General features: G+C 36.9%; 3 protein-coding genes across 3 annotated transcripts in view; 2 read left to right on the forward strand and 1 right to left on the reverse strand.

Moving 5' to 3' along the window:
- LOC117994789 (uncharacterized) overlaps positions 1-15,084 on the forward strand; it is a 140,481-nt gene that overhangs the window by 88,780 nt on the left and 36,617 nt on the right. The gene's annotated exons all lie outside the window — the stretch shown is intronic.
- On the reverse strand, positions 1,347-5,600 carry LOC117994826 (cytochrome c oxidase subunit 7C, mitochondrial-like). The gene is made up of 2 exons (XM_034982799.2): positions 5,367-5,600; positions 1,347-1,463 (listed from the first exon to the last, which is right to left on the reverse strand). Exons 1-2 carry the CDS (start codon positions 5,457-5,459, stop codon positions 1,347-1,349), a joined length of 210 nt encoding a protein of 69 aa, XP_034838690.1. The 5' UTR covers positions 5,460-5,600.
- Positions 6,566-14,209, forward strand: LOC117994805 (protein CDV3 homolog). Its single transcript, XM_034982769.2, has 5 exons — positions 6,566-6,906; positions 8,225-8,392; positions 9,386-9,529; positions 9,910-10,105; positions 11,772-14,209. Exons 1-4 carry the CDS (start codon positions 6,730-6,732, stop codon positions 10,099-10,101), a joined length of 681 nt encoding a protein of 226 aa, XP_034838660.1. The 5' UTR covers positions 6,566-6,729; the 3' UTR covers positions 10,102-10,105; positions 11,772-14,209.

Consider the following 15,084-nt stretch of genomic DNA (forward strand, 5'->3'; position numbering starts at 1 on the left):
ATACCCTCACAGCCCCCGCGCTATCCCGGTGCGGGCGACGTACGGGTGCGCGGGGCGTCCCTCCGCCTCATACCCCGACTGGCACCTCGACCATCTGGCATGTCGTAGACTATACATTATTAATATTCACCATCCATCTTCCATCTTAGACTGCATCATTCTTTACTTACCACCGTGAGATTGCAGTCAAGGGCTAACTTGTATCTGATAAAAAAAATATGATTTATGTATCATTACTACTATGCTTAGAACTTGCCTAAAGGTTTTTTTTTAGTTCCATGAAGTTGCAATGAAATAAATAACAATTTTTTGATTACATTAATTTATTGTTTTATTTTACACTTTGCTAGCTTAAACCTAAAACAGCGCAATTAATGAAGAATTACCTGGAAAAATAAAGAAAAACAATGTTAATACATAGGTATTTAATAACAAAACCAAATTTCTTTATAGTTAACTTGCAGGACAAAGGCTGAATTAGCTTATAGTCGACGCATTTTAAACTGAGTCGTCGAGTTATCTGTGTTTCGCTCGCACTTACCTACGACCTGTAAGTGCGAGCGAAATAGACAGATAGCTCGACGACTCAGTTTAAAATGCGTTGACTGTAGCCGGTAACCCTACCCAGTGTACAGTACGCGGCAGAAAGTAATGTACATCGGCCTTTAGAATGACATTTCGGTTTTGTAGAGCGTTGTCTCTGTCACTCATACCTATGTGACGGTTTGTCAGTCTCAACGACAGGGACAACGCTCTACAAATCTGCTATCTCCTTCTAAAGGTCGATGTACATTACTTTCTGCCGCGTCCTATACCTGTATGCTGCTGGTCGCTTTCAGAATTCAGATGCGTCCAGGAGAAGAGCAGTATTCTGGCCGATGTACCCCAGTATAAGTCCCGCAAATTGCTAATGCACGTGGCCGCCATTTTAGTGACATCAGCACTAGACTGAAGTTTCGAGCTGATGGTATTTTACTTAAATATACGTCAAATGACGTCATGACGTCATTTCTATCAACCTATTTTTTGTCCCTTATCGTGTAACCGATTTTTTCAAGGAATACAACTTTAGTTGCAAAACAAACTTTGAGAATTCGTGGCGTCATTGTATTTCTCACTAGTTATTTACTTGTTATCACATAAAAAACGTTTAATACAAATATTGACTAGGTACTAAACAATGGGAAATGTTGTGTTATTCATCTGTACTACATCATTATTACGTCGTATTATTTTTCATCTTTAGTGGTTGTAGAATTCAGCGGCATATATGAAAATTTTCTCAAACATTGCCTGGAAACCTCCTCCTTGCAGTGGCAGTATAACTGTCATGGACATGTCAAGACTTACTTCTTGAGAAGCTGGTGGCGTGTGATCAGGAATGGTGCAGCGAGTCCGGAGCCAACGTAGACCATGAACAGAGCTGTCAGCTTGTAGCGGTTGGTCATGTCAAAGGGAAGGTTCTGGAATTACATTTATTAAACAGCGTGTTTGATATATCATACATTTTTGACAACCTCACTGGCACAGTGCTCAGCGCTGTGGACTTATAAGCACTAGGTCCCAGGGGTCATTTCCTGGTAAGAACAATTTGGAAATTTATAATTTCTAGATTGTCTCTGGTCTAGACCTGGGGAGCAGTGCAAACAAAGTTTTTACAAGTTTATTTTTGCAATCAGCTGTTTGCAGGGTTTGTCACATTGGAGTTTTAAACAAATTCTTTAAGCCCTCATATCTCCTATGTGTATCATAACTACTACGAACTATGAAGTTAAATATAATAAATATAAATATAATTGTTTAATAATTTATCAATATTGGAATGCATGAAAATAAATGAATAGATGAAGTTCATTTTTTTTTGCTTCATTTACACATTTGGTCCTAGCCTCCGCTGAGCATTTTACATTTTTCATTGTCTTTATGAGGAGGCCTATGTGTCTACAGGATACTGATTTGTGCCGGACAGATGTGGACCGGATACTATTTAGTAAGTTTGTTTGTAAATTGTAAATCAGTAAGTAATAATGGCTTTGTATAATGATAATATTATGCCATAGATAAGAATGCAATAAGCATAATCCTTATTATAAAGAATGATATTTTAGACAGATTTCTACTTGGGATGGTTATGCACAAATCATCAAAGGCACAAAATTACTATAATACTAAATAATCTTGGTTTTTCTATGAATTTAAGTAGTTTTTTTTAGTTAGTCTGTACGTATTAGTTGTGGTAGCAAGAATTAACCTGCACGAATATTTAGTACCTGCCTAAAATTATCACGTTACAAAAATAATACAGGGACAATTTCCTTAATAAAATAAGGACAGTACATAATTAAATTTAATTGGCCTTATAATTATTAGAATTTGGACTAAAAAAGTCGCGATTATGTAATGTTTATATTTGAATTTCGAACTCACCTCTCCGGGAACTCCGCCATGGGAGTGATTCCTCACGAAGTTGGTCATCACATTTCTGCCGAGTTTGTTCGAAGCGCGAGCTAAAGGACTCAGCATTTTTAAAATTTGATAAAGACTTACAACGAAAATGTGATAAACTTCGATTTTTCTTCGCAAAAAATCGCCCTGTCTTGACTTTTTTTTTTTTTAAATAAAAGCTTCCAAATGCGTTCCAATTTAAGGGTTCAGTTTCTAAAATGGTAGTTTTTTGAACGCATCCAAATTTTAAAATAAAATAAAACTACCAAAATTAAATTGAAATGATTTTATTCGTACAAATTACGTACAACAAACTACGATTTATTAATTAATTAATTAAATAACTTAATCGTTCACCACATCACCTAAATAGATTCACGTAGAACTAACCCTGAAACAAATTCATAAAATCTTTTTAAATAAGTAGTTATATTTGTTAACATTTTATTTTTTATTTTTCGTAATATTACTGTAGGTATAGTTATATATTTTATAATTTGACTACATAATATTCTTAAAAAAAACTTTATTTTTACAATTCTATTTCTTTTAAATTTATCACCCCGGATGAATAATCCTTCGTCAACATTCGCCATGATGGATATGTCATGACGTCATATTTGGTCATTTTAAGCTTTCCTTATCTATAGGTAAGTACCTACTATTATTATAAAGAAATCATATAACTAATAGCATTATAAAGAAGTGAAGTTTGTAAGTTTGTTTGTAGAATGTAATCTCTGACACAACTGAATCGATTTTGATAATTCTTTCACCAGTAGGAAGAGAGATAGAGAAGAGATTCCTATTATTTCTATTACTATAATACTAACGCCGATGGCTAGAGATGATGGAAGAAAATAGGCAATGTCAAAAAAATCAGAACCACTTGTCATTTTATCTTTGCCTCGTGTAAAAAAAAAAGACAAAACAATGTATAAATGCAATAAGATATGCACTTTATATTGACACATTCCATCGTTGTTATGTGCGACTGTGGTACGACTCAACCGCATTAAAACTACTTTGTCATATTTGTATTTTGATCTTTATTAACTAGCTAGTTAAGTGCATAATCGCATACACACATTGGATGTGCGGTACAAATTATTGATGTTGAATATTGAGCCTTAAAATGTGCCACTTATGGTTTATGTTTGCATGACAGTAAGTAAGGTTCTTCAACATGTAAGCAAAGAACAATGGAGTGTTTATTGTCGCGGACATAGGTATAAGTCCCGCAAATTGCTAATGCGCGTCGGCGCCATTTTAGTGACGTCAGCACTAGACTGAAGTTTCGAGCTGATGGTATATTTTTCATCGATATAGAAAGTAACAATTCTTATACAAAGTAATTATAGTACCTAGGTACTTATAAGAAGTACCTACTTAAAATTTCTTTGATATTTTTATTTCGGCTGACGTCAAAACGACGTCATTTCGATGTTAATGAGACACGGTTCCAGCGCAATAGCAATTTGCGGGACTTATAGTATAACCTGTCCTCGTTTTTGCCAGCGTTCTGGTTATATGCTTACCTAATTACTTCTTCTTCATTTGGTATACCAGGATGACGAAGGGTGCACCCAGTCCCGATGCGGTGTACCACAAATAGTTCCACGTCAGCCAATAGCGGTTCTTCATGCTGAACGGAAGGTTCTGGAATGGTTTCCATTGAAAATGTTAATACCTGAGTCAGAGTGAACTGGGCTTGATCCTGAATCGACGCTCTGCCAAATATCAGTACCCTTATTATAAATGCGAAAGTGTGTTTGTTTGTTGGTTTGTCCTTCAATCACGTCGCAATGGTGCAACGGATTGACGTGATTTTTTGCATGGGTATAGATAAAGACTTGGAGAGTGACATAGGCTACTTTTTATCCTTGAAAGTCATAAGGTTCTCGCGAGACTTTTAAAAACTAAATCCACGCGTACGAAGTCGCGGTTAGTTAGACTATATGGGATGGATAACATGAAATCATTGATATACTTAGAACGTGAAATCAAAGAAACCTAGACGTTTCATAGCCTACCTAGAGTCAAATGTTAATTGACAAATAGTTACATAACAAGTAAACTTTTTGACGACCTCCCTAGCACAGTGGTAAGCGCCGTTGTCTTATTAGTGGGAGGTCCCGGGTTCGATTCCCGGCAGGGGTTTGGAATTTTATAATTTCTCTGGTCTGGGCTGGTGCGAGGCTTTAGCCGTGGCTAGTCACCACCCTACTGGCAAAGCTGTGCCGGCAAGCGATTTAGCGTTCCGATACGATGCCGTGAAAAAACCGAAGGGATTTAATAAAAACTGCATACCCTTTCCAGGTTAGCCCGCTTCCATCTTAGACTACATTATCACGAAACTTACCATCAGATGTGATACCAATAAAAAATAACAACTCCGTAACTTGAATTCCGATTATGCTCATATGCTGCTATCAGCGACAAAATGGCGAAAATCAAGTTGCTTCAAAAACAGGTCGAACAATCTTAAGTTCTATTAAAATAGTGCAATAATAAAATTCACTATTTTTTTTTGTTCTATTAAAATATGAGGATAACGGAAATGATGAAATAAGAGGATAACAGACAAATTGGGCTAGGAATATTTCCTTGTTTTTGAATAGTAACAAATAATAATAACAGTAAAATAATCGTTTTTACGTAATTACCTATATTATATAACTAGTTTAATATTGTTTTGTGTTAATTGGTTGAAATATGACGATAATAATTGTTCAAGATGTAGGAAAAAATCAAGTCGACTGAGTAAGTAATTTCATCAAAAAAATACTGTTTTATTATTTTGAAATATAATAAAATACCTAACCACACTGACACCACAATATCTCTATTACACCCGTGCGAAGCCGGGGCCGGTCGCTAGTGTTAAACTTAACTTATTACGTAATACAAAGTTACCCTACCTCGCCAGGCACCCCTCCATGAGATCCGTTCCTTATGAAAGTCTTCATCACATTTCTTCCCAGAACATTAGCTCTGGCCAAAGTTCCATGCATTTTCAATATTTAGACCTAAAATTCGTGTTTTTATTCCCAAAGCACACTTTCAAATGGGCAGGTAAGTACATGGGAGATTAGATAAGGATTTATCGGCGATTGAATGTCGATGCGTAGGTACGTCTGACCGTTTTGGTAAATAAAGTGTGAATACTACGTGACTATTAGCGACTGTCTTGCACTAATAGTAGTTCGCCCCAAACTAACCTCGCGTCTTGCTATAAGGACAGAACAGAATCTATATCTGGAAAATGCAACCTATACATAATATAGCATTTCATAAATGCTTAAATGATAAGCAAGCTTGGGAATGAGTTGCTTAACGGCTTTGTGAAAGTTTTAATAAGGTTTAAGTGATTTTGTAGTGGTGATAATAAAAAGAATACCCGCCTTTGTTGTGGGCTCTTCTCAGACCTGGGCGCGTTTGAAACCCTCGTAGCTTTAGTTTTAAGTTTTCGTAATAATCAGTACCTACCTAAGTATATCTTATAAATAATAAAAAATACTTGTATAGAAATAGGAACATGTTTGTAATGTATGTCTGTATCAATTACACAATCCAACATTGTAAATTTAGATTTTCAGTAATAAAGGCTTTATTATTAATAGTAATTATTACTTTATTAAGTTGCAAAAGTGTGTCTATCTGTCTGCTAGCTTTTGCAACAAAGCATTCAGTACCTAGTTATGCTGAGCTGGGACCCTTTTTCGGGTTGTGCCATACATGACAGCAAAGAACTTCTTTTGATTAATCTAAGCATGACAGTTTGTTCTTCTTTTGCTTGAAGCGCGTTGGGCTTATGCTGAGGTGGTAGAAGCGCCGGAATGACCAGTGAAATATTTATTAAATTGCTTTGAAAAATGTAGGTAAGTACCTTAGATGTAAGTACCTACGTACTTACAAAAAGATTAAATTTTGGCTGATGTCGTTTAATTATAAGCCTACATACCTACTTAAAATTAAAAATTAATGAAGAGATAATCATGAAGAATAATTTCCGGTGTTGCAATCCTTTGCAGTCAAGTCAAGGATATTTGGTAGAAATTGGATTTAAAGAAACGTCCACATTGAAACGGTATTTTTTTCAATTTTGTTAACAGCAACACTGACAAAATGACCTGTCATTAAAAAAAGGAAACAGTCGGCCACGCTTGCCAAAAAATCATTCCGGGGATCCTTTAGAATTTCCCCCTTTTTCAATTTATTCCAATATTGCTGTATTTTCTGTTAAATAAATTAAAAAGTTCATACACCCTTCCAAAATACAGAATGGCCGACCTGGACGATTTCTTCGCTAAAAAGGACCGCAAGAAGTCTAAATCGGTGAAAAAGTTCACAACTACCGACGAGCTGGCGAAAAAACTTGACGATCCCAAACAGAAACCAGACGTACGGCCGAAGAAAGAACGCCCACCACAGGAAGGCGAGGAAGCCGGACGAGTGGGGGTGAGAATTTTATTCAAAGATTTCCAATGGACCATGATTTTACGGTATTTTTCATACGTCAAAAGCAGGTGATGCGAAGTGGTTTTTTCGAGTGCCGTTTGTGAAATTGTAGTTTCCATTGACACAAATACGCTGCTGTCGCGTGGAATAATTCGATCTCATTAATTTTAGTGAGTTTTGTTTCTTTTAATGTGTTTGACCTGATTTTTGACTGACACTCCTTCGGCTTACGCATGTTAACTAATTAAGCACAGTCAATTTAGTTATCAGTATGCGAACGATTTGCTAGTTACAAATTTATCGTACTTCGCAAGAAAGAATTACACGAAATAAGCGATATTTAACCGTAAGGAATTTCACCCTCACCACCTGGGTGTCTGGTGCACTTCGACCGTCCGCTGCGCCAGATCCTTCTTTCCACGCACATGCAAACTGTGGGACCAACTCCCATCGCCGGTGTACCCACTAGATTACAACATGGGGTTATTCAAGGGGCGGACCAACAAATTCCTAAAAGGCCGGCAACACATCGGCGGTTCCTCTGGTGCTGAAAATGTTCATGGGCGACGGTAATCACTTAACATCAGGTGACCAGCCTGCTCGTTTGCTCGCTATCTCTATTAAAAAAAATATATATTTTTAGTGTGTAAAGAATCTTTGATGAAAAAATTGAGGTTGGGATGACAGCCTAGTAATGGAGACGTTGGCCTTCTATTTGAGAGGGGTTGGATACTTATCTTTTCTGAGTTGTTTCTGTCTTAAGTAGGTAATTTGAATAGGTACTTGCTTAAACAGTTAAGGAAAACATGGTGAGGAAACCTGTCATGTTTGAGAGTTCTCCATAATCTTTTTTTTTGAGCCTCAATAGCTCAACGGGTAAAGGAGTGGACTGAAAACCGAAAAGTTGATGGTTCAACCCCGCCCGTTGCACTATTATCGTACCTACTCCTAGCACAAGCTTTACGCTTAGTTAGAGAGGAAAGGGGAATATCAGCCATTTTAACATGGCTAATATTCTTTAAAAAAAAAAATCTCAAAGGTGTTTGAAGTGGCATTTGGCCATTGTGGTGGCCTATGGCCAAGTCTTCTCATTCTGAGAGGAGACCCTTGCTTTGTAGTGAGTTAGCGATTAATATGTTTGGCTAATCCAAACATATGAATCACCAACTCAAACACTTGAGTTTGCCATTAGAAAATGTATTCACTGAGAAGTGCCAACATGAATTGAAAAGACTTTGGTCTTCGAACAGTGCCTGAATTCACACAGATGAAGTCCCAGGTATCAGCTTATTTATTGATTTATTCATTTTATTTACAGGAAGAGGAAGAGTGGAAAGACTATGAGGAGACAGTCAAAGACTACACGGGGCTCAAGATACAGGTGCTGCAAGGCGGTACCGGAGCGCCCGAGTCAGGCCGCGACTCGTCTTCGGAAGACTCTGGCAACCCGGAGAATGCCAAGAATAAGGGACCTTGGAATAAGCCTGTATGTATATTCAAAGTACATGACGCCCACTTCACATTTAGTTTTTTAGGGTTCCGTACCTCAAAAAAAAAAGGAACCCTTATAGGATCACTTCATTGTCTGTCAAGAAACCTATAGGGTACTTCCCGTTGAACTAGAATCATGAAATTTGGCAGGTAGGTAGATCTTATAGCACACGTAAGGGGAAAAATAAGAAAACAATGAATTTGTGGTTATATTACACAAAAAAAAAAAAAAAAATTAGTATTTTCAACTTTCAAATTTAGATTAATATACCAAGTGGGGTATCATAGAAAAGGGCTTTACCTATATATTCTAAAACACACAACAGAAAAATTAAAATGTGTTCATGAACAAATACATAATTAGTATTTTCAACTTTCAAAGCAAGATTAATATACCAAGTGGGGTATCATAGAAAAGAGCTTTACCCATATTATTCTAAAACAGATTCTGTAGTACGGAACACTCGGTGCGCGAGTCCGACTCGCACTTGACTAAGGACTGATTTTTCAAACACCAAGTAACTAACAGAGGAATGAATTTTGTTGTTTAAATAAAAAAATCAATTGAACTTTAACAAGTATTTTTGAATCGTCAACTGCATCTACCACTAGTCCGGAATGCATTTCCTACAGAGAAGAACCAGCAAGAAACTCGGCGGTTGGTCTTTTCAAAGATTTGATAAACAATACTATGCCATGTATAAAAAAGTATTTGCAGTCCTGCGCGTTGCTGGAACGAGCTGCAGGTCAAATCCACGCTCTTTTATCATTTAGATAATCTTCAATTGTGTAATATGCTTTTTTCAGGAGCATACTTTTAATAGATTTTTTCAACTTGTGTAAAGGCAAGTCCAAAATAGTTTGCGGGGTTTTGTTATAAGAGGTTATACCCATACCCACAAATGATTTTTGGACTTTCCTAAGGTTTGTATAATAAGCTCCTAGAAGAGGGATATGTCACTATCCTGAACAAAAACTGGTTTGCCAGGTGGAAGCAGAACAAGCGCCAGCGCCTCCGCCCCCCGTGGAGCAGGAGCAGCAGCAGCAGCAGCAGAAGCAGACAATCACTGCATACGTGCCCCCGCAGTCCCGGCAGAGGGCTTCGGAGCCCGTGCGTCGGAGTCAGGCCCAGGTATTTATTAGTGTTGGTGATACCCAGGTCCACTTGCTCTTGGAATTCGTTTTTTTTTTGAAGATGCTGTTGAGGATGGAGATGCTATTTTTATTTTATTTTATTTATTTATTAGTGTTGAGCATTTTGGTCTTAGTTTGCTTAGGTTTTCTCCATAATTTAAGGTACATAATTTTTTTTATCTTATTAATTTTTTTTTAAGCATTACCTGTACCTACTAACAAAATATGGGTCTCTGTTGCCTTATTAAATAAATAATTTAATTTAATTAAATTAAAATATATCCACAGAAGTTCTTTTAACGTTATAACTAGATGGCAGTATACGCCATTCAATCGCGCTACAGTTTGTAGATTCTGATTGTGCTGTATTTTGTTCAGAACAAGAACGCGCCGGACATAACCAACGACGACTACTTCCCTGTTCTCGGCGCGGCGGGGGGCAAGCGTGGTGGGGGCTGGAGCACGGCGGGGGCAGGCGCGGGTGCGGGCGGCGGGGCGCAGCGCGCGGGTACTGGTCGCCAGCCGCTCGCGCTCGGCAACCGGTTCACCTCGCTGCAGGACGACAGCTAGCCTGGTGAGTGGGGGGCTATGTTAGCGCGGTGGGGGCTGGAGCACAGTAAACAGGGGATATTCATAGAATAAATGAATGTTGGGGGGATATTAATGACAGTAAATAGGGGATATTCATAGAATAAATTAATGTTAGGGGGATATTAATGCGAGTAAATAGGGGATATTCATAGAGTAAATGAATGTTAGGGGGATATTATTGCGAGTAAATAGGGGATATTCATAGAGTAAACGAATGTTAGGAGGATATTAATGACTGTAAAATAGGGGATATTCATAGAGTAAATGAAGGTTAGGGGGATATTAATGTGAGTAAATAGGGGATATTCATAGAGTAAATGAATGTTACAGGGATATTAATGCGAGTAAATAGGGGATATTCAAAGAGTAAATTAATGTTAGGGGCATGTTAATAGAGTGAGTGAATGTTGGGGGATAGTAGTAGAGGGTGAATCCTAGATTAGGTTAGAAAAAATACTTAAAATGGATATTTAAAATATAATTGCATCAAAATAGGTCTAGGGTAGTAAGTTTGGAGGAAAATTATTAGTTACTAGCAGTTGCCCGCGACTTCGTCCGCGTAAAATTTCTGGTTTCTCATGAGATCTGAAATTTTCCCGCTGCAAAAGGCCTCACTTACCTACTCACTCAGTCTCACCTTAAGGCACGGAACCTAGAATACCTAAATGGCAATTTTCATATCTCTAACTTCAATAACATAGGATTTTCATATAACTTTTAAACCCCCCGTTCAGCCCCTTAGGGGAGGGGGGGCGGGAATTTAGTTAGATCCTGTCGTATCTGATACCTACCCCCTAGAAAGAACCTATACGTTTCAAATTTCAAGTAAAAATAACAATAGTTAACTTTTCTATAAAAACTTTTCCCCCCTATTTTACCACCCTTAAGGGGGGAATTTTCCAAATTGACTTATACAGACTTTTATTATTTCAAGCTAATAACCTAAATGTCGATTTTCATGTCTCTAACTTCAAAAACATAGGACTTTTATAAAACCTTCGGACCCCCCCCCTTTCACGCCCTTAGGGGAATTTTTCAAAACCGTTTCTTAGCTGACACCTACGTCCTAGAAAGAACCTATCTTCCAAATTTCAAGTTTGTAGGCCATATAGTTATCGCTCAAAACCCGAAGAGACTGCGACCAAATTGGTACAATTTGCAAGATTCTTAGGGGTGTGATCGACTGCTCTGAACTACACAACAAGCTCTGCTGCGTTTATGCACCCTCTAATTACAGCTATTTCCGCCACCGCTCCAAATTTTTCGTAAGTCCGTTTAGTCGCACGTTAGCGCGCTCCAGATCACCCATACCGCGCACTTTAGCTGCGCTCAACGCACTGCTGAAGGAGTCCCCTCGCTGTGACATATTTGCTGACAAATGGGCTGACCTCATGGGTCAGATCTTGCACTTTTGTGAAAATTTATAATTTTGCTTTTTAAAATTTATAATTTTAACAATTTTTGTAAGTATGTTTATGTTAGTTTGTACTCGTAGTTTAATTAGTGTAATTGGCTTTATGGCCGTTCTAATTAAATAATAAATAAATAATAATAATAATAATAATAATAATAGTTCCTGAGATTTCGTGATTAGTTAGGCAGTGAGTGGTATTTCGCTTTTATATATTTAGATTTGTTTGTTTTTCCAGGTACCACCCAGCGGAGTGGAACAGGGAAGCATTAAAGTGAAGTGTCAATACGGACTTGTGTGCAAAGCCAGGGGCGCATAGCTAACTTCTATACAATTGTCACGCTAATACAAGAACAAGCGCACTTTCGGTCTCAGTGGAACACCGTGTACAGACACCTTAAATAATAATTCAAACGCTTCATAGAAAAAAAAAAATATCCATAAAAAAATTCTCGGAAAATTTTTTTTTTGAAACATAACCACGCCTTAAACGTTAATTTTCGTGTTTTAACCATAATCCAAAAATCAAATAAAAAAAGTACTTCATTTCAAGAATATTTGAGATGCCCTCGAAAAGTAGGTATAATGCATTTTTAAGGTCTCAGTCGCCATTTTAACTCTGTGTCAACTGTCATGTCAAAACTACGATTTTAGTCTTTATCATAAAGGTGATCCATACTTTTGACATGTCAGTTGGTTGACACATAGAGTTAAAATGGCGAATGAGAACTCAGAATGTACGGACTATAACATGCGTTTTACTACGATAAGGAACCGAACAAAATGTTAGAAAGTCCGTACAAAATGTCTTCTCACGCGTCATTTTAACCCTATGGTTCAAATGGCATGTCATAAGTACGGGTTCACCTTTAAAATAAGGACTACAATGCGACGAGGCTATCTTGGCGCGTGGCAAAAATCGGAACTAACGTTGCCGTCAAGTGTCCCCTTTGTTCTTATTTGAATTTTCTAAGCCTTTGTTGTCCAACAGCGCCCCCCTGTCAATGTCATTCAAGTGCCATGAGAGCGTTGTCTCTCTATAAAATCGTACTTTCTACTAGCGGCCAGTAGGGCCTACGCAGCATAGTCAATCCGAAACAACACAAAAAAATTACAGTTGACATATACAAGTTAAAATGGCGCGTTAGAAGTAATTTTTTACGCATTATAGTAAATTTAAATTGAGTGCTTATGTCTCTTTCTATCTCAAACATCAAAATAACTGTCAAATATAGTTTCAATAATCAATTTTGACAGTCTGTACTCGGTGTTAATAAACTACCAACAAAATATAATCACTTGGACAGTTGTTGACAGTATTTTTAGTGAATTATTTATTGGATTAAGAGAACATAACCATTATTACCAAAAAAGTATAAAGTAATATTTTTTTCAAGTGATATATTAATTAACGTTCCAAAAAATCTTTTCATAATTAACGAACGTAAAAGAATCTGAATGTGCGTTAAACTTTATTTCATTTTTGGGTAAAAGAAAAGCAAAACGCGCACGCGGTGTAAAAATAAAGCAACAGAAAAACAAAAAAATAAATATTCTCATAATTATTACGAACGTAAAAAATCTGAATGTGCGTCAAACTTTATTGTTATTTATGCGTAAAACAAAAGGAAAACGCGCAAAATTAAGGTGTAAAAATAAAGCAACACAAAAACAAAATGTGCGCAAACCTTTATTACTGTCATTGAAAAAAAAAAGCAACTGTCCTAGTGTGCGTAAACAATACGGAAGTGTGCAATTAATTATTAAATATGGTTATTTTTTATGTTTATATTAAAATGGAACTTTACAATTACTATAAATAAATAAAATAAATCAAAGTCTGTGTTGTGTGAGAGAATAGCGAATTTCTTTTTGGTGGATTGACTATCGAACAGACTTCAGTGATTTTAAACTCAAGCGTGGTTATAAAAGAATAAATTAATTGAAATTACCTATAAAAAAATAGAAATATTATATTATGTTCGTGTAACTGAAACCAGGGCTGCCGCATCTTAAAAAGTAAAATAAGTGTACTAATTAAATTTATATAAATTTGAGTGTATTTTTTTTCAAACGACTGGTTCTATAAATTATTATTGTTCATAATATTTGAAATGAGCTACCAAACAGGCTACATATTACATATTAAAAAAAATGTCTGTCTTAGATTTTAAAATTAAAATAAAAACTAAGTGTGATAAACTACACTTAGTTTTTTTTTTTAAATTAGGTATTTTAGTATTCGAGAAAGGGATGGAAAAATTTTTCGTCCTTTTCCCGTCCATAAAAAGAAAACATGTCATCAAAATATGAAAGCGACTAAAAAAATCGATAATACAACCAACTGAGCGTTTATAGTAAGATTTTTAAATAAAAATGTCACTGGCTATCTGTTATCTGCCAAAATATTGATTATGATGATTTTAACATATTGTTTGTTGTTAATTATTTATTCTACCTTGGGACCTATCCTATCCCATATCCTGTATCCTATCCTATAATTTTTTGACAAGAGTGTCTTACAATAAAAATTGGTGCGTAAATTAATTTAGATTAATAAATAATTTAAGTAAGGTGTGGCAACCCTACAATGTATAAGATCTTGTTGTATTGGAGATACTATCAAATAATTCAAAACATGTTGTACCATAGTAATAAATTATGTATTTAAACTTTTGATGTCTTTTATTGTATTTACTAGCGACCCGCCCCGGCTTTGCATGGGTGCAATGTAGATACTAATGTGGTGTCATTGAGGTGTATTTGCCTCGGAAACCCTCAAATGAGAGGAATTTTTCCAACCTAATTCACATTATTTCAATTTCTCTAGGGATCTCTAATTTTTTGAGAACTAAACTATAGCTATAAACCTTCCTCTTGAATCACTCTATTTATTGGTGGAAACCGCATTAAAATCTGTCGCATAGTTTAAAAGATCTACGCGTTCATACATACAGACAGCGGGAAGCGACTTTATTTTATACTATGTAGAGATGACCAAAGTTACCATAATTCGCATTATCATCATTATCAACCGATAGACGTCCACTGCTGGACATAGGTCTCTTGTAGGGCCTTCCACATGCCACGGTCTTGCGCCGCCTCCATCCAGCGGCTCCCTGCGACTCGTCTGATGTCGTCCGTCCACCTAGTGGGGGGTCTTCCAACACTGCGTCTTCCGGTGCGAGGTCGCCATTTCAGCACCTTGGGACCCCAACGTCTATCGGTTTTACGAACTATGGGCCCTGCCCATTGCCACTTCAATTTTAGCAACCCGTTGAGCTATGTCGCTTACTCTAGTTCTCCTACGGATCTCCTCATTTCCTCATTGATCACGTAGAGAAACTCCGCACATAGCTCTCTCCATCGCCCGCTGAGTGACTCTGAGCTTTCTTATGAGGCCCATAGTTAGCGACCATGTCTCGGATCCATATGTCATCACTGGCAACACGCACTGTTCGAAGACTTTGGTCTTCAAGCACTGAGGAATTTTGGGCATTGTAAGGTCTACAATCTACATCTCCTGAGGATGCTCCGGTGTCGAGGCGAAA

This window comes from Maniola hyperantus, chromosome 27 (assembly GCF_902806685.2).
Source record: "Maniola hyperantus chromosome 27, iAphHyp1.2, whole genome shotgun sequence".
NCBI classification, from domain to species: Eukaryota; Metazoa; Arthropoda; class Insecta; order Lepidoptera; family Nymphalidae; genus Maniola; species Maniola hyperantus.

What these genes read in the sequence shown, in the direction of transcription:
- LOC117994826 (XM_034982799.2), bottom strand. Translation starts at nt 5,459, where the DNA reads ATGCATGGAACTTTGGCCAGAGCTAATGTTCTGGGAAGAAATGTGATG. An exon ending in ATGGAGGGGTGCCTGGCGAG is followed by an intron (nt 1,464 to 5,366) that starts GTAGGGTAACTT and finishes ATGTAATTCCAG; the next exon opens with AACCTTCCCTTTGACATGAC.
- LOC117994805 (XM_034982769.2), top strand. Translation starts at nt 6,730, where the DNA reads ATGGCCGACCTGGACGATTTCTTCGCTAAAAAGGACCGCAAGAAGTCT. An exon ending in AGGAAGCCGGACGAGTGGGG is followed by an intron (nt 6,907 to 8,224) that starts GTGAGAATTTTA and finishes TTTTATTTACAG; the next exon opens with GAAGAGGAAGAGTGGAAAGA. An exon ending in AGGGACCTTGGAATAAGCCT is followed by an intron (nt 8,393 to 9,385) that starts GTATGTATATTC and finishes CTGGTTTGCCAG; the next exon opens with GTGGAAGCAGAACAAGCGCC.